The 20,860-nt window shown below is 38.0% G+C and overlaps 1 protein-coding gene across 1 annotated transcript in view; it reads right to left on the bottom strand.

The window, feature by feature from the left end:
- Positions 1–12,450, bottom strand: part of ntf3 (neurotrophin 3) — a 33,274-nt gene extending 20,824 nt beyond the window's left edge. Inside the window, exon 1 of the mRNA XM_017493710.3 lies at positions 12,197–12,450. Coding sequence (XP_017349199.2) covers positions 12,197–12,214 — 18 coding nt within the window. The 5' untranslated portion in view covers positions 12,215–12,450. The remainder of the gene's footprint in view (positions 1–12,196) is intronic.
- Positions 12,451–20,860: the final 8,410 nt, after the last annotated feature.

Raw genomic sequence — 20,860 nt, 5'->3', positions numbered from 1 at the left:
CTGTGGTTCGCGCTCACAATTAAGGCTGGACGCCATGGTGCACATGTGGCCGAGGTCACAGCTGTACGCTTTTCCCCCCATCGCTCTGCTCCCACAAGTTCTAGCAAGAGTTCACCAAGATAGTCTATGTCTGCTGCTAGTAGCACCTTATTGGCCAGCTCGAATATGGTTCTCAGAGATAATACCCCTGCTAGATGGCACTCCTTGGGAGACTCCCATCTGCAGGGATCCACTGTAGACCCAGTGAACTGCGCAATAGCTACAGTCCTGGAGTTCTTACAACAACATTTCTCAGCGGGGTGGTCTCCTTCTACAATCAGGGTTTACGTGGCCACCATTTTGGCCAGCCATGCCCCCGTTGATGGAGCCTCTGTGCGGCAACATCCTCTAATGTTGAGGTTTATGCATGGTGTCAGGTGGCAGAGGCCCATCTGCAGGCTGCGCATACTTTCCTGGGACCTTTCTGTGGTCCTGGAAGGTCTGTCAGGTGCCCCATTGGATCCCTTAGAGTGGATCTACTGTCTCAAGCCGGAGGGCTAATTTATCACACTTGGCCAGAACTATGGAAACTGTGGGTCTGGCCCCTGAGGGGCACCAGCTCATAGATTCTGGTCTCACAACTGAGATTGTAGAGACCATGTTAAATGCCAGAGCACCATCCACAAGGAAATTGAATGCACTCAAGTGGCAGCTTTTTGTCTTGTGGTGTGAGGAACTTCAGCTAGACCCAGTGAACTGCGCAATAGCCACAGTCCTGGAGTTCTTACAAGAACGTTTCTCAGCGGGGTGGGCTCCTTCTACAATCAGGCTTTCTGCCCTCCTCCATTCCCCACACTGGAACAAGAGAGCATGCACCTGCTGTGTCCAGTAAGGGCTCTCTGTACTTACGTCCACTGCTCCGGCCAGTGGCGTAAGTTGGAGCAGCTGCGGGTCTGCTTTGGCGGCGACAGTAGAGCTGATGCTGTGTCAAAGCAGCGCATCTCTAATAGGATAGTGGAAGCAATCGCTATTGCTTATGAGGCGCGCGGTCTCGCTACTCCTCTGGGCATAAGGGCTCAATCCACTACAGCGGTCACCTCCGCGAAGGCTTTGTCCAAAGGGGTATCCTTACAGGATGTGTGTGCTGCTGCAGGGTGGTCTACACCACACACATTCATTTGTTATTACAGCCTGGATATTCATTCCACCTCAGGCTTGAGTGTCTTGCAGTGACCCTCGGGCTTGGGTCTTTTTGAACAGGCCGTACCCTTGGTTTGACAGAGTGGGTATTCTCGTTCCCATAGGGTTATGCTAAATGCAACGTCAAAGTTCACTTTGAAAGGGAACGTCTGAATTACACATGTAACCCTGTTCCCGGAGAAGGGAACGAGACGTTGCGTAGCTTTGTCATATCAGGGCAGGCCTGTGAATTGCATCTTCGCTTCACATAATAGAGGCTGATGGCGTGGTTCACAGGTGCCATAATTGTATTACGCGATGCGCTTAATTGCCACGTCACCTGATCATGGCAGGCCTATAAATAGGCATGATTTTACACAAGCTTCAGGTCCCCATCACGAGCAAGAGGCGCTCCGATAGTGTTATGCTAAACGCAACGTCTCGTTCCCTTCTTAGGGAACAGGGTTACATGCGTAACCCAGAAGTTTTTCCTTGCCACCGTCTCCTCTAGTTTGCTCATTTGGGACAAATTCACAAATTTAAAATTTATATTTTGAAATTATATATTTCTGTAAAGCTGCTTTGGGACAATGTCCATTGTTAAAAGTGCTACACATATAAAACTGAATTGAATTTTGTTGAATTAATCTGAGTACTTCTTTCATGTTGGATTTAACAATGGTGAAAAACCACCACACACAACAATGACACAGCCATTTTTAATCATCACTATGACCGCTCCAGTTGGTGGAAACCTTGAGCAACAACTAGAACCATTGAGTCCTGTCAGCCTAGTTCCTGTTTTCAAAAGTGCAATGGAGAAACACCTTAATAGTAACAGATTTGATGTCAAGCCACCCAAGATTTACAAAAAGAGCATCTAAGCGCTAATGCTTTCCAAATGTTCCCATAAAGCAGGAGACTCCGGACCCCCCAAATCTGGATCTATGACTAGCACCATACACCAGTTCCCATCTGGAGGAAGGCAAAAGACAGGAAAGAATGCTTTGTGCACACTTCTTAGTTTATATTCAGAGACCTGCAGAATGCATTCAGCACACAGGCTTGACCCCGCAGTCTCTGAAATCACATCAAGATCAAACAGACAAATATTTCTAGTCACAGAAGTCTATACAAATACTCTGTACAGTGCATATCTGACTTTACATCTAGCATTCCTTATCTTTGGATTTCAGTTATTTTTCTTTAATTAAACTGCTTTATGATGTCCTAATATGATATGTTTCAGGCACATACTGTACTAATTAAAAGGGATTTTCAGCTAAGAGCCATTACTGATGGTATATTTTAATTACAGAACAGATTTTTACAAAACAATCTATTCACAGGCACACTGTCTGTAGGTAGGCAATAGGGCTGTGCCATATCGTATCGACCCATGATATACCTGTACAATTCCTCCCTATGATAAGAATTTGTAATCCCATGGTACTGATGATGTTGTTGATTTAGTGTTTACGTACCGCAACGTGGTCATCTCACACATACAGCAAGATCACACATGGTGAACGGCTGAGTTCCAACACTCAATGAGGAAGAAGAATTAATCCCTAAAAAAGGTGCTTCCTCCACAATATGGAAGTGGTTCGATGCAACATTTCCATTTGTTTTCCCTGGGGTTAGATTATGAATCCTGCGGGTGTTGGTGTTTGCATTTTAACTGGAATTGTGATTAAAATCATGTTCTAGTTTTTAGCCTACTTAATTGGTATAGTTTAGAATTTGATGATGGTTAGGATTAAGTTTTAGGTTTTTGGATCAATGTTTGTGTTTGCACGGCTCTCAAGATTGTAAGCTCTCTAGGCTGATGTGACTTGTGGCCGAAAAAGATAGTGTTGAATAATAGGTACTTGCATATCATCATTTCAATTGTTGTGATACAGTTTTAAGTCTATATCGCTCATCCCCAGTAGGCACACTGCTTAGTCTCAGACTTTTGAGTCTACACCAGACCATGATAGATCAAAGTATGGTCAACATAGAAATGGAAGTTTGGTAGCTTTAGCATAGTCCAACACTCTGATACTTATTGAGCCACACTAAGTAAGTTAGTGAAAAAATCCCATGCATTTCTCTAAAGTGTGACCAACAAACAATTTGTGACATGCACATGACAAACTGCACGTCTCTTCCTGAGGATTAGTAATGAAAGGCAGAGGAAAGGCTTCGTCACTGCTGCCTTGTAGCTATGCGACTGTGTGTTTGGAACACTTCTTGAGTGTCTGGCCTTGCCAGCTGTGCTCAACACCTCCTATTAACACAGAGCACACTGCATGTGTGATCTCGACACACTCCCTGCCAGTGCTTGAAACTGTACGTTCTCTAATGATTTTAGAGTGCTGAGCCTGCAGTGAGTCCTCATTTTAAGCAAAAAATTGTCCTGTTATTTACTGTAAGCACAGCTCAAAATGATTCTTGTAACATAGGACTTCAAAATGGTGCCAGTTTATATATAGAAGAGTCTTGACTAGTTAGATAAAAGTCTTATATATGAAATACTTACAGATTATTTTTAAGGATATAACTATTTTATTTTCCATTAGTTTTTTTTTTTTTTTGAAGCACATATATTTAGTGATATTGTTAACATTTTTTTTCATAAAGAAGTGGTTTATTTTTTCATTAAAAACACATTCCATAATGGTGCCAAACGGTCGAGCATAGACGGGGAATGCTCGGTCTGAGAGTGATTAGTGTTCATATTTGCCCAGGATACCTTTTAAAGGCAAATAAAGGCTGGGTGTAAGCTCAGAGCGCCCTCCTTTCTACAACGCTGATACTGCTCTGCCAAAGAAAATAAAATGAATAAGCCTTCAGCACAAGAAGGCAGGAGTAATAAAATGAAAGACTTATTTTGCAACTCAGGAAAGGATTTCCTAGCCTATATTAGACTGTGATAGTTAATACTTTGTTAGTGATACCATCATGAGACCAGTAGATTAATTAGCTCTAATCTTTATTTATCTAGTTTGATTAACAATCTGTCATGCCAAATCAAAATGATCCAAAACAAGGCTTTCTTGAGAATTTGTGACAGATTAATAATTCAAAGGTGGTGCAAACACTCTGTAAGTACCTACAATAAGTATGAATGTGTCACTGTGATCATGTCTGAAATATTTACATTTCTGTCTTTATCATTTATGATTAGATAATATTTGTCCGGCAGCCACAGCAGAGTAAATATTTATATACTACTGACCGCTTTACAGCATTTCTTCCTTGCTGTTTTGTTTTGTTTCATTTTGCGGTTTTACTGTTTTATTGTCTGGGTTCCAGCCATGTTGAGGTCCCCAAAAGATCCTGTGCAATTTCACAGTGGAACTGAGTGTAGTAATTTGGTTTACAGAACAAAAAATGTCTCCAGTAGTAACAGTATGTGATAAATCGTTGTACTTTTGTGGTATTGATTCATATTTCAAGTCTGCCTAAATCATATGTGAAGTTGATGGATAAATATGCTGCTTAGTTACACCAAATGCAATGTCCCTGCAGTGGATTTCAGGTCATTTGAACTCACAACGCTCTGGTCACCATCACCAAACTTTAACCACTCAGCTACTACTGACCCAAGTGGTCATATAATCTAACTTTAGTAAACCATCTCCTACACTTAAACCTAACCTTTCATATGAGAGTTGTCTCGTGTCAGTTTCTTCTGTAATATTTATGAATAAAACACAGTGTTTTCACTTGATAATTTATGGGATGGAGAGGAAGGGGAAACAGGACATTTTAGTTGTTATTATTATTATTCTCCCAATTGCGCGTGCAGGATGACAATCACAATGTGCCAATATTAGTGGAGGGAACTATATTTGAACAAGCACATATTAGATCATCTAATGAACAACAGGGCCTATTAATGAAGTTGATATACTTGAACAAAACCATAAGGAAAATTAGCTATTTCAATCATTTATTCAACAGATATGACATTCTTCTGTGGAAAAAGTAAGTACACCTTTAGCAGAAATAACTTCTTGTAGGCGTTTTGCATAATAGTCCACCAGGCATGCTGGAATTTTTGACCACTCTTCCATGCAATATTTTTTAGGTTGCAAAATGTTTGAGGATTTTCTTGCATGTACTCTCTGTTTCAAATCCCCCCAGAACATTTCAATGGGATTCAAATCCGGGCTTTTACTAGACCATTCCATAACCCTTCATTTCATCTTTTTGAGCCATTCCTTGGTGGATTTTCTAGTGTGCTTAGGATCATTATTCTTTGAAATGTCCACTTTCGGTTCCACTTCAACTTTTGGACAGATGGCCTCACATTATCTTCAAGCACTCTGATACGATGCAGAATTCATAGTTGAATCAGTAAATGCAAGCTGTCCAGTCCCTGAAAAGCTGTCTTTGGTCTGCGCCAAACATGTCTTCTGTTACTGTGGCCAAAGAACTCTATCTTTGATTCGTCTGTCCAGAGCACATTATTCCAAAAGGCCTGACCTATGCCTATATGCTCATTGGCAAACTGTAGTCTTGCAACGGCTTTTTTATGCCATGCCTCCCATGCAGGTCAAAATTGTAGAAGCATGCATTTTGACACCAACAGTTGCAAGACTTACTAGAAGACCCTGTGTTGAAATTTGGGTTCCCCGTGACTTCTTTTTGTATTAGACGGTCTGCTCTTGGGCTGAATTTCATGAGATGGCCAGTCCTGGACAAATTGGCAGTTGTTTGAAATCTGCGCCATTCGTAGATGATTTTCCTTACAATGGAATGATACATTTCAAATCATTTGAAGATCTTTTTAAGTCCCTTGTCAAACCCATATATAGCCACAGCCTTTTATCTGAAGGCCTTGCATAACTCTTTAGATCTTGGCATTATCCTTTGAAAGTGGACCTTTCAAAGGATAATGACCTACAAGGTAGGTGTGAAAAAGGCAAAGAAAAGTAACTGCAATTTTATGCAAAATTACAGAAAAGCAGAAATTGACTGTTTTAATTGAGAGATACTAAAGAATAGTGTACAATATGATCATATGAACATTCACTACCATGGTTAAGGTTGTTTTGATCCAGTGGTAATGCATGGAAATGTATTGACTAACCTTTTATATCTGCTAACACTATCTGATACTGACTGTCCCAAGTAATCAGATAATACTAGCTCATTTTCATTCTACATTGTAAACAGCTGTAGGCATTTTTAACACAAAGGCAATTTAACATTGTGGTTTAACCCCAAGGACTGCTGCACACATTTTGTTTTGCAAAACAGCTTTCTTAAAAAAAAAAAAGACACAAGTCTCAAATACACAAAGGCACATACACACACACTAGAAAAGCCAGTTCACCCTGAAGCTATCCCAGAGTAAGTTTGTGCTTTGTTGTACTGTGTACCATGTTGTGTTATGTAGTATATTTGAGTGATGGAAAGGGGAAATACATTTTACCCTCATATCATTGAACTGATCATAAATAGTTGAATCTAATCACAGATGCCACAGGTGATTATGGTCATGTACGTCTACATGTCTGCTCATGCAGTATCTGGTTTTCTTTAGGTTGTCAGTGCAACATTTTTTCTGAAGACTAAAGTGAAAAAAGAGTTTTTATGAAGAAAACGAATATTGTAACTCATTCTTGAGATGCCGTCATGTACAAACGTCCAAAATTTCCCCAAATGTGCTTTAAGTAAAGACTGCCTAAATGGCTTCTCATTTTATTTGATACTCGGTGGTCAAACTGTTCCATATATGGTCAAAGCTGTGAATTTCCCACAGTATGAATATGGAGACCAAAAAAACCTGGGGTCACTGCTGGGTATGGCTGTTTGGGTATGGCCATGTTTGAGTATGAGTTGACCTTTGATGCTCTATATCCATGTACACTAGGTTTCTGGCCAGATCCTCAGTTCACATTCTACAGTGACAGGCCAGCTGTGGTGGAGCACTGTCACTGTGCTCAGATACTGTAAGTGGGTCACATCAGGTCTGGGAGAGTAAAGGAGTACACCAGTGCAGGGCTTATACAGAATTTATAAGCATCATAAATCCATGGCAGTGGTGGTGGATAGAGTGCAGGAAAACAGCGTACTTATGTACTGTTGCTGCTGAGAGATTCTGGACTAAATGTAACATATCTCTATGAGACAGTATTCTTACTTCAAATTAACTGGATCGGGCAAAACAAGTACTGTTGCTGTATTTCATAGGTGAAGGTCAGAATTCAGATTGTATGTGAAAAATCTAAACCAGACAATCTCATATTGTCTAGAGGCTATATTTCAGATTAGGTGACTTAAATCCAAACATAATGGCAGTACTGGAAAAGTTATGCAGGATATGCAGCTGCTTAAGTCAAGTTTCTGGGCACCCCATTCAGATTATTCAAATGATGTGCCTATTCCTGCCTCTAAGATTGCCAGGTTTTTCTTGAGAAGAAACGTCCAAGTTTTGTCTAATACTTTTATCTACAAACATAAGCGGACTGAAAAGGAAATGTCAAATGTAATACAATGCAACATAAAGGCTAGAGACAAAAATGTAACAATGAAAAATAAAAAGACTTGTATTATTATAAACTATAGGAATTAGAAGATGGCAAGCATTGAAATAAAGATCAAAGAGGGGTCCTGAATAGTCCTAGTTGTATCACTGCAAAGTTTGTTCAATTTAACAATAAGGCTTTCACCACCATTAATCGCCAGCTTATAAAATAGTACTTGATCCAGCACAATATATTATTTTGAATTTTTTAATTATCATGCGGTGACAGTTGTGCTCAGAACTTAGCCATGAGATACTAAATAAAATGTCACGAAATCATAATGTGTGCACGGGATAAAAACATGCCCATGGGTTGAAGAATTATCTGACCAACACTCAAACCAATATTGTGCAAGAAAAATTGACATAAGTCCAAGGTCAGAATCATATAAAACTGAAACATGCCTCTGTTTTTGGTAAACTCCACCCAAACATGTGTAACTCTCACACTACTTCTGAATAGCACTTAATTCTGTAGTTGGCTGAGGTCTTAATGCCACATTACTTTGCTTAACTCAACTCTAAATATGGCCTTAAGTGACGATTAATCTACTACTGCATACATTTACATTTACAATCCAGCCTTGACAGAGTCCCTATTGTACAAATTACCATTCAAAGTCAGTATGACTGACTGGCTGATATAAAGACCTGGATAGCAAAGAACCTCTTGATATACATTGTCTCGAAACATCTGAGGCCATATTAACTTATATAACATATTATCTTCAGCCAAACAAGAAATATATACACCGCCAACTGACTGTCTTTTACTTTCTGTCCTATTCAGCTCAGTTTAGAAATCATGCTGTCACTTTACATTACTTATGCCACTAAGGTCAAGAGAAATAGAAATAGAAAGCTACTGTTTTAAGTACAGGTAAGACTTACAAGTCTCTCTCTTTTTGCTCTGTAGCCAAATACAGTATACATGCATTTGTCATATCTTGACATGCAGTGTTGCTCTTTAGACTCTCTGCCTGGAGGTAGAACAAGTTGTAATATGTGCATAATTTAGCTGCTAGAGGTCTGGTCCACATCAAACCCTAGTCCACACATAACCCCAATTAAACACAGACTGTTTGTTTTGGTACCTCATGGTTATTTCTGCATAAACTACACATCACTTCTTCTGGTTTACAATTCCCATGAAACACAACTACTGCAGCAAGTACTCTAAGCAATAATTTATTGGGACATGGGAAGCTTTGAGAATACACAAATAAAATGAAACAAAAGTGTGTTGACCTTCATAAATCAGGCAATGCCTTTAAAAATATGTTCATGCCAAATGTCCAGATCCACTGTTAGAGCAACAATTAACAATTAGCTTCAATTGCCTCAGCCCCACCCCTCCAACCCTTTCAACCTCCCAACACACACACACACACACACACACACACACACACACACACACACACACACACACACACACACACACACACACACACACACACACACACACACACAAAAACAAACAACACACACAAAAAAACAAACAAACACACACACACGTCCCAAAAACAGTGAAGTGGATGGTTAGAGAGGGAAAGAATTCTCTAAACATCATGGTTGGAAATTTGCAGTACCAAGTCCCCAAATCTACAATTAGATGCAACTTCCATGCCAACAAACTGTTTGCAATGTGTTTTAGCAAAAAAAATCCTTTTCTTTCATCTAACCACAAACATAAGCACCTAGGGTTTGCTAGACACTACTGGAACTTTGACCAGAACCATTTCTATGGTCAGACATGACAAAAATAGAGCTTTCTGGCAACCAACACTCAAGGTGGGTTTGGAAAAAAAGAAGGATGGTTATACAGAAAATAACTTAATCTCCACTGTTAAGTATGATGGAGGATCTGTAATGTTATGGGAGAGTTTAAATGAAACTCTGCGTTTACCCAAGAGCTGCAGCTGGGTTATTGCTGGATCTTTCAGCAGGACAATTATTCAAACATGTCAAAATCCACACAAAAAGGATTCAATGACCACAGAATCAAGTTTTTCACATGGCCACCCCAGTCCCTGGACCTAACCACCAATGAAAAACTGTGGTGTGATCTACAGAGGAAAGTTCACAAGAGAAGACCTAAAACTCTGGAGATCTGGAGTGATTCTGTACTGAGGAGTGTTTCAGATTTCTTGCTTTGTGGAAGTACTTTTGGAATACTTGCATAATGTACTTTTTTTTTAGTAATTTGCACAAGTACTAAATTCAGGGCTGACAATAACTGTGACCAAAAAAATAAGCCAATTATAATTTATATTGTTAGACTAAAGTGACTTCAATCAAAGATTATAGACATCTCTCTTATTTTCATCTTTAGATCAGGCTAATTAACTACAAAGATGGTTTTTAAATAAGCTTCTTGTTTATCTTTACCAATAATTCTGGAGCTGACTATATTCTTTAGATTTCAAAGGTGCAATATTTTCTTATAAATGCTTGCTTTAAATAAAATCCCAACTTCTGTCTTTCTTTTTTTAAATTCTTTGTTCTACCGAATCTTGTTTAATAAGATTACTGCATATCTGATCCGAGAACATGGAAAATAACACCAAATATAGGCCTACTGTATAGTAACAAGCAAAAAGGAGTGTTTATTAATTAACATGTATATTAGTCTTACTCTAGTTATTAAAATAGTAAATTGAAACTCTTCCGTAAATACCAGTAATTTATTGTGAGTTATTCAGAACTATTTTGAACAAGATAAGCACAAAAACTGCAGGAATCTGAACATCCCAGCTATTTACACTGACGTCTGTAAGTCTTTATAGCCCTGTTAATTTAATGGAATGCGAAAAAGCCCTGCTGGTGATGTTTCCTATTCCATTACTGCTCAGTGTAGCACCTGCAAACCATCTACAATTCTCTAATGATCCTACAGGTACATTCCTGGTAATAAACACATTTATCTTAAAGTAGTATAAAAATTTACACATGCTTACAGAGTTGGATTAACTACTGTGTCCATTTGGGTATAAATTGTCTAAAAGTACATAAAGTATGCAATAAAAACTATAGTTAAGTCAATATATAATCAAGAAAACATATTAGTTACTTATTGTGCATCAACACCACAGGCACACTTTTTGTCATATTTATCATGTGCTAAACATTTATATTAGTCTGTAAGTATGGGTTATGTGAACTGGTTTCATTCACAGGGTCTCACCATGTCCTCTGTCCTGCATTTCTTCAGTTAATTCCAGAGCGGATACTTTTAGTGTCAAGTCTATTAACTCTATTTGACGGATTCCACAGTATGGCAAGCCTATACAAGACTGCAGAGAGTGAAAGCCATTGACTCTCTCTTTCAATGTATGTATGCCTGTGGGCATGTGTGTGTGTGTGTGTTATATAACTGCAAACAAAACATGAAAGCAAAAACTGCAATATATTCTTGTAGGCAGATTTGCCAGACAACATCTACATTCCATATTTGAGAGGATTATCCTTTTTAGAATGGCCTGTCACTGTTTCAGAAGAAACCAGGGAGTAAAGCCAGTTCAGCTCCTCAGGCAATGACAGACAATTATCCAAGAAAACACGCAAGTGTGGAATTAACACCTACAGTGCTGAATTAACTCTTACTGGACTCATTTGCTTCACGTGAGCTTACATGAAAATGATAGGTGTTCATTCACCACTGGAGAATACACTGTAAAAAGTCATAGCATTTTCTATGAATACACATTTTTCACACGTTGGTGTGACTCACTGCTCCTTTACATTCCAGGGGGGCCACATGCTTTGCATAAACATGCATGAAATGTATTTTCCTGCATGTCAAACCCACGTTTTAAATAGTTTCTGCTGCCTTTGCGCATGTGGATTTTCCAAAAGTTTCTTGCGATGGGGGAAAAAGAAAAACATTCAATACAGCATATACAAGCATGGCAGATAACGCATAACTAATGCATTAAATGCGACCTGTGAGAACGACACTGATGATCGCTTACTATAGGCTATTAACACAATATTTACTACAGTAGGATGCGGTTTGGGGCGCAGCCACACTTTCAGCCCTGTAACTCTATTGTTTTCCACCCAGAGGAGTGCATATCAGGGAAGGGACGAAATGAATTTGCCCGTACTGGTTTTCAGTTGCCCCTCAGGCTGTACATTGCATTTCACCTTCTTTTCTTTTTTCTTCTTTTTTCCAGCTGCCACATACTGCAAGCTTTCGCTTATAAACACGGGGCGCAACAGCCTTTTACGCACAAGTCCATAGAATAAATGTAGCAATGAATTAACGCCTAAATGTATAACAGACTGGAAAATCATGTGTGTTTACTCCAGGCACGCGTCTTCTCCGTATGCCACTGAAAGCTGTTAAACGTTATAAATTGAAGAAAGTAGAGTTGAAACTGTCCGTTTTTGTCCTGCGCCAGTCGAGTCAAAGCGCAGTCCATGAGCACTGTGTCAACCCGTACTGTAATCATTCAAAACCCTGCTCGAAACTCCTCAACTTAACAGAAACAAAACTAAATAAATCACACATACCGTGATAAAGGTAACCATAGCATCGGTGGGGCAATATTCAGCAGTCCCGACATTAAGGTGACGAGTTTATAAAGGATCCTTTTTGGAAACTTCCCAAATTTTTCAAGGCGCACTATGTCGTGCTGCTCCAACAAACTCTTCCTGACGATTACTGAGTGCAGTGATATTCCTTTCTCACTGCCTCACTCACTCTGTCTCTCACTCACTCTCACTGTGTCTGTCTCTATCTCTCACTTCCTTTCCCTGCCATCTCTCTCTCTCTCTCTCTCTCTCCATCTCTCTCTCTCTCTCTCTCTCTCTCATTTAAGCAGAGATACACTGCCAGTCAAAACTTTTTGAACACCCTGCGTACATATTTTTGGTTAAATGTCAAGAATAAATAAATAAATAAATAATAAAGCTTTCAACTTAAATGTTTAATCACTGTGCTTAGACACCACACACAGTAGTTGTGTCTATATTTTACATGCTTTAAAAATAATGAAATTAAATGTTTATATATATATATATATATATATATATATATATATATATATATATATATATACATACATACATACATACATACATACATACATACATATATTTAACATATTATAAAGAGCAGTAAACAGTAATAAATGAAACAAAGTAAATATTTGGTGTGACGACCATTTGCATAAAATTTCATTTTGGGCTGGAAAAGAGAAATGTAAAGTATTTTTGTACTGACAATGTAGAAGTCATAAAATAAAAAAAATCTATAACAAAGTTTGTACTAAAAAAATAAGGTGCCTAAGATGTTTGCACATTACTGTATATTTGTTATAAAACTGTTTAGTAACGGCTTTATCCTGATCAAGGTTGTGGTTGATCCAGAGCCTATCCTAGGAACACTGGGCGTGAGGTAGGATTACACCCTGCATGGGAGGATAGTCAATCACAGGGCGCCATGCACCCACACATTCATTCACTCATTCACACCTAGAGCATTTTAGAGTAGTCAATCCAACTACCACCATGATTCTTTTCCCTTTTTTCAGACGAAACACACAAGGAGAACATGTGAAACTCCAGACAAACGGAAACCGGAGCTCAGGAACGACATGGGGTCCCTGGTTCAGCAAACAAGTGCATTTGCCTTTAATAAAGCATTCATTTACAGCCCCATGAGAATCTGAGATTTACTGTAGGTATTTGATGTAACACCTGTTTATTTCCATATGTTCAAAACCTTTTGACTGTCAGTGTACATGTTGTCAGGGGATAGGGTAGCAAGTGGTACATTTAGTGCTAAAATTTAGGCTATCTATGTATGACAGCATAACACAGCAAGGTAAGACCCTGGTTGCAGATAATTTGACCAAGGTGGAGTATATACAGAGGGGGCCAATACTAATCCTTGGACCACTCCTTGAGTAACAGAGGCTAAGGTGTTGCTGCTTTTTTTTTTCTAGATGTAATACAATGCTGTTTATTTGAAAGACATGATGTAAAACACCAAAGGCATGTATAGATGCAGTGAGAGATGGTATACATGTTCTGTATGCTAAATGAATAAATGTAAAGATAACTACTGGATTTATTGTTTGAAAAACTTGTTTTTAAATCTGCATTCTCTCTTATTCGGTGACAACCGTAAAGCCTATCATAATAACCCTGAAAAGGAATTTAATAGTCCATAGTAATTTGAGTTGACATCTGCTATAAAAGATATGTCAAAAAGAATGTGTTCAAGACAAACAGCATGACTCACACCAGGCTCCCCTAATATAGTCATCATTTTGGTATGTTGGTAAAAAATAATGAAATAAAAAATAATTAAATATTTCGACTAGTGGAGCTGTGGGAGGCTTATAATGCTGCTTTTACTAGATGTTCAGTCTTTCTTTCTTGGTGTTATGAACTTTAATTTATCAGCAGATATTTGTATTAAACAGGACATGGCAGTTTACATATTTGTCTTTTTTAACAAAAGTACTATTAATAAGTGTCTCTAATCTCATGTGTGTCCAGCTGTCAAAGCAAACTTTGACTCTGTGGTATAATACTTTCTGTAAAACTTTTTTTGCTGTTCTATTTATAGATCCATGAGTGTGTTCACTTTCCAATTGTGCTAGAATCAGCAAAGTCCATATCAATGAGAGAGACAGAATGACATTTTCAGAAGTGTGAAGTTGATTCTTTATTGATTTTTAGTTTAAAGTTCATCTACATCTACAGCATTCAGATGCCAGCATATCAGCAAGGTAATTACAGTAGTCAACATCTGGAGACATGGTTCACGTTTTTATGTGGTTTGCTTTTCATAGAGTCTAATTAAACATTTAGAATAATTTTTCATGATTCCTGTAAAAAGGAAGTAGAATGAAAACTGTCATAGCTAAATGTACAAAAGCACACACTTTGGTCTCAATATTTTTGTACATTACAGACTGAAGTGATGAAAAGGACAGGCGGGTTGGTGTATTGCTTTGTTGAACTTCCTACTTATTAAAATAAACTCACCGAGGTGCTGAAAAGGCTATGATTGCTTTGCCAAGTAATAGATATTCCTGCTGAAATAACAACAGATTTAGTCTCCCAAACAGACCGGCAGAGCCAGACCCCACAGGCAGGTCTTGTCTCAGTATTCACTGAGCATTCACTGCAACTCCTAAGTTAATTAATTACTGTTAGAGTTTATTTATTTATTTATTGAGTTCTGCTAGATATCTAAGATCCTTCAGGTAGAGCATTCAGGGAAAAAGATTGTATGAGAAAGAGAAATAAAGGGCTGAAATTAAATCAAGTTCTGTCTACATCAGGATAAATGAATCATTTGATGGTTTAATGAAAGAAATAAAACTGTCTACTGACTTATATCAGTGACTGATGGAAGACCAGAAACGTGTCAATGTCACATAAAAAGGTTGCTTTATGGGTTTTTCTGGTGCATGCATGTCCAATGCATAATCATTAACATGTGCAATGAATAATGACCAGCAATAATTATATAAACATGGTGGTTACATAACAGTAAATTTAATGATTTTGTTTTGGCAGCATTATCATTGAATGTGATGGAGAGGATGTGGTCAGGCCACTTGAAATGCTTCTGGTTAACTAGCAAGTAATAATAGACAGCTCTTGTAACTGAGTGACTGCAGCTGTGGATAAACAGTCGCACATGCAACAACATTTATCAGAACTTTTTGACACAGAGTTAATATTTGTATTGAATATATTTTTGTTGAAGGCCACTTTCCAAAACTGTTCTGTCTATCCTGTAAAACTTTGTATGGGGAGATTTCTTAGTCCACCATGCTGAAATGTTAAAAATCTAAATAGCCACGTCTGCGTCACGGTGGAATGAAACCTGTCTGGTATTGTTTGTACAAGTTTCCGATTCTTCTTTTGCATGTGTGGGAGGTTCCATGTCTGTTTACCTTTGCACTTTTAAAACCTTGAACTTTAAGTGAAAGCTCACAGTAGCTGTCTTCTTTATTCAACCAGTATGTATGTACTTAAATTATTGTTAAAGAGGAATGCTGGACACACCTATGTGACAAGGCCATGCAGGTAGACATTCAGGATTATGAGCAATTATGCAGCAGTAACACCAGAAAAAGGACATAATTCAAACATAGTACAAACTTGTCTAAGAGCTGAAACTCCTAATTCTGTAATGACACATTTCATGTAGACAGCAGCATCAAAGAAAGCAGGGAATAGAAAGGGTGGGTGGGGGCTTGCGGTTTTTGTGAATGATAAATTGTGCAATCCAGGAAACAGTTTCTTTAATTATAGCTGTGTGGTCCAAATGTGGCGAGCTACTTGCTGTTGGTTTATGGCCATATTACGTTCCAAGACAGTTTACACAGGCCAAGATAATGCCAGTCATAGGCCATGAATGCCCCATCCGTGGCTGATGAACTGCTGAAACAGAGACAGTTAACTCTAATAAATTAGTAACTATTTTAATCATGTTTCACTTTCATGATTTCACATTTATGAATGCCATAAGAGAAAGTAAGACTCTGGACATATTGCATGCTAATGCTAAGGACACATGTAGCACTATCACAATCCTTCCTTTAGGAATATCAGGTCACACATTGTTTCCAAGATAAACTCTTTAGCCAGCAGTTATCCATTACCATCAAGTGGACAAGGAAGGCTAAGAAATTTGTTCAAGTTTCCTTGGAGAAAACTAGATGCGGACATTGAAGGATCTAGTCTCTGCATTACAGGTGATCTCACTGCACAGCAGCAGATCCTTTAACCATGTAAGTTGTGTGGTGGGGCCTCCATGGATTGGATTTGTTTGTCCAGCACATCCCACAGATGCTCAATCGGATTGAGACACACCCTGACCTCTTTGTCAAACCATTACTGAACAATTTTTGCAGTCTGGCAGGGTGCATTATCCTGCTGAAAGAGGCCACTGCCATTAGGGAATACCATCACCATGAAAGAATGTTCTTGGTCTGCAACAATGTTTAGGTAAGTGGTATGTGTCAAACTAACATCCACATGAATGGCAGGACCAAAGGTGTCCCAGCAGAACATTGCCCAAAGCATCACACTGCTTCCAATGGCAACGCACACGCACCCAGCCGTCCGCATGAGGAAAAAAAAAACATGATTCATCAGACCAGGCCACTTTCTTCCATTGCTCCATGGTCCAGTTCTGATGCTCACATGCCCATTGTAGGTGCTTTAGGCAGTGGACAGGGGATCAGCATGAGCACTCTGACTGGTCTGCAGTTACACAACTCCATATGCTGCAAGCTGTGATGCAATGTGTCTTCTGCCACCTTTCCATCAGAGCCAGCATTAACCTTTTCAGCAATTTGTGCTATAGTAGCTCTTCTTTGGGATCGGACCAGATGGGCTAGTCTTCGTTCCCCAGGGGCATGTGTGTGTGTATATATATATATATATATATATATATATAGGCCTGTAGTGGGGGAAAAAAACCTGTATCTCGGCTACTATATAGACGGTTAGTACGCGGTTTGGGACGCAGCCCACGGCTTCAAGCAGTTGTCTATTAGCACGTACAGCATGACAAATAATTAACTGCACTTAAAGCGTTCATTAAAAAAAAAAAAAAAAAACATCCAAAACTGTATACGGTACCATAACGAAGATGGTACTGTATGTTGATACGTGAAATTCTGGAGGGACGTCGGGTGGCGTGGCGCAGTGACGTAACGATGCGGTCTGTTAATCTAATTATGTTCTAAAACATGTAAAACAGGGAACATGACAGGAGTATTCTAAAAGCGACGCATGTAAACACCTTAATCACATTATTATCTTAATCAGAGTAAGGCCAATAATTAGATTACTGCTGTCCATGTAAATGTAGTCAGTTTTTCACAGCCTTCTTTGCTCATATTTTCCAAGGGTGCCTGTATTAATGGCGGGCCCTGTGTACACTACCGGTGAAAAGTTTGGAGACACTCGACTGAAATGTTTCTCGTGATCTTAAAAATCTTTTGATCTGAAGGTGTATGATTAAATGTTTGAAATCGGTGTTGTAGACAAAAATATAATTGTTTGTATAATATTCATTTCTTTCATTAGAAAACTAACATTTTATTTACAAAAATATTTTTGAGGGAAATATTCCAAAAAGCAGCCAATAAGAGTCCAGCTTCAGTGGGAACTCCTTTAATACTGTTTAAAAGCATCTCAGGGAGATTCCTCAAAAAAAAATTGAGAAAATGCCAAGAATACATTTCTGCAAATCCTAGGCAAAAAGGGTGTCTACTTTGAAGATCCTAAAACACACACACACACACACACACACACACACACACACACACACACACACACATATATATATATATATATATATATATATATATATATATATATATATATATATATATATAATTTATGGGGGTTTTTTTATCACAACATAATTCCCATAGTCCCATTTGTGTTACTCCAGAGTTTTGATGACTTTTGTATTATTCTAAAATGTGGAAGAAATAATTAAAATAAAGAATGAGTGTGTCTAAACGTTTAACCAGTAATATACACACACTGAGAGCAATCTGAAAATGCTTCTATTTTGCATTCTTTTATAATTTAATACAACAATTTTTTTTTTTTTTTTAAATCTACTATTTGGTATGTCTTTCTTTTTGCTGTAATGACAGTGTGCACTTGAGCTGGCACGGACTCCACAAGTTTGTGTAAAACCTTTGATCCATTTTAGATCAAATTCATTGGTGTGTCGTCTGAACACATGCTTCAATAGAATAGATTAGGCATGAGGAAAATCTGCTTACATTTAAATAGGGACCTAGAAAAAGTGCCAGATATTGCACATTTACCTTCTTTGTTTTAAAATATTTCAAAATTCTCAAACTTTCTTTTTATTTCTTTCTTTTTTTTTTATCCCAGATTTTCAACAAGGTCTCAGACTTTTGGACCCCACTGTATGTCTGACAGCAACTGCTCCACCTTGCCTTCAATAGAGAATTAAGCTGTTGCCTTCAATAAAGAATTAAGGTAGACACAATATAGAATCTGAGAGTAGACAATCAATAAGTCATTCAATTTAATGTAAATGAAAGATTTAAGTTTTTGATGGATTTTGTTATTTAATGGTGTAAACTGCAATTCACTGTACACACAGACACTGCATTATGAGAAATTATAAAACAAATTATGAAAACTTGTATGTTGTTGTCATTGTTGGTGGTGGTATTATTTTTAAAAAAAAAAGAAAGAAAGAATTTTGAGTCAGGGGGAAAAATGATTTGATATTGTTGAGCTGAAGTGAGTCACACTGACAATCCTGTAGTAGTATTTCACAGACAGATTTGTGTTAACGGTGTTGGCTAGGAATTGGCAGGTAATTTGTAGACCTACATCAGCTCAGATAAGCCAAATGTCATATATGGAGTCACTGTATATAGAGTGACTGACAGGAGTCAACCAGCCAGTTTGCAAAAAGTGTAAACAAATGGCAGTACCAGGATTGGTGAGATTATAGCAGAGAAATTATTTTCCCTTCAGTTATAGCTAAAAATTTTACCTAGTTTGCTAATGTTAGGTGGCTAGTTCATTCTGTGTGATACGTGCTATTTATGATCTTACAGAATGAGCACAGTTACACAAATGACAATGCACAGTAATAAACTGCTACTACTGAATCGGGCAGAATTAATAGGAGCTAACTGGCCAATGCTAGCTAAAAGACCAGACAAAAGAGGTTTTTTTTCTTTCATCTGGTATTCAGTAGCTGTGAGAGTAACATTGATGTGCACAATTAAATGATTTATATTACACAATTAAAATATATGTATTATATAGGGGTGCCGATTTAATATAGTGCGATTAATTATGGAAAACATTACACGTTAAAACAATTAACACATTTAGCGCACTCCAGCCCGCCCAGCCCCAGACCGGATCTTACATTGCATGCAGTTGCTTAGTGATGAGCATGATGCAAGGTGACGTCCAAACTCTGCTTGGCCCTTTGAAGGGAAATTTTTATTCAAAATGCATCCAGATGGAAGCACTGATAAGACCTATTGCACTATCTGCAATAAGGATTTTGCATACCATAGAAGCAATTCTAGCCTGAAATACCACCTGAACTTGTTTTAGAAAGCTCTACAGTTAGCACAACCCTGGCTGCTACAGTCAACGCGCTCCACAATACCACACAGACCAAGAGCAGGCAGCACAATTAGTAAGTCCACATCGAAAAAACAAACAAATGCGATAGCTAAATGGATTGCTGTGGACTGTATGTCTGTTAATATGGTAGAAGGGGGCTGATGGAAGCATTTCGTATTGTGTCCTCTCTTACAACCTAAAAGTGTATGCATATTAAATTCTGTGTTGTATCAAATATAATAATATATTTCTTTCTAAAGCTACTTTTTGTCATGTCTATTCAATGCTTTTCTCATCTAACACAATAATGATCTTTTGAGCGGAAATTTCTCAGCCAAAATGGATGTGCGATTAATTGCGATGAATGAATCGACACACAGAGTCATTAATTCGATTAAAGATTTTTAGTTGATTGACAGCCCTAGTATTATATTCTCATAACACTTTTGTAATACTGAGAAATCAAGAGATGTAAATACTTTAGCCACATTCCAAACTGCATACTGCCAAACTAAATACTGTGCTTCTTAGCTTGCAATGGTGTTTTTCAACCAAAGAGGGTGAAATTCAAAATCTTACACCTGTTGCCTTAAACTAGTATGTTGTTAATACGGATTAAAAACAGGTATTAATAAGAACTAGTGTTCCTTTTTTTGTAAAATAATTCTAGAGTTTAGGAGCCATGTAAAAACAAAACAAATAATAAAAAAACAATTCTGCACCATCTGATGGTTTAGCCTGTATATTAGACGCACCATTGTATCAATGCTTTTATTTTCACAATGGAAACTAGTCGAGACATTTCACTTTACACCTGCCTGTGACTAGGCGTAAGATTTAGTCTCAGACGTAGATGGTGCAACAGCTATTAAAGGGGACCTATTATGCAAAATTCACTTTTACATGGTGTTTGAACATAAATGTGTGTAAACAGTGTGTGTACACAACCACCATACAATAGTAAAAATCCACCCACTCCTTTTTTTTATATTCCCCATAAATCATAAACAGTTTCTCAAAATGAGTCATATTTGTTTTCTCTCCAATGTGACATCA

This window comes from Ictalurus punctatus, chromosome 19 (assembly GCF_001660625.3).
Source record: "Ictalurus punctatus breed USDA103 chromosome 19, Coco_2.0, whole genome shotgun sequence".
Classification (NCBI taxonomy): domain Eukaryota; kingdom Metazoa; phylum Chordata; class Actinopteri; order Siluriformes; family Ictaluridae; genus Ictalurus; species Ictalurus punctatus.
Note: the sequence above shows the minus strand (reverse complement) of the source record. Positions and strands in the feature narration are given on the sequence as shown.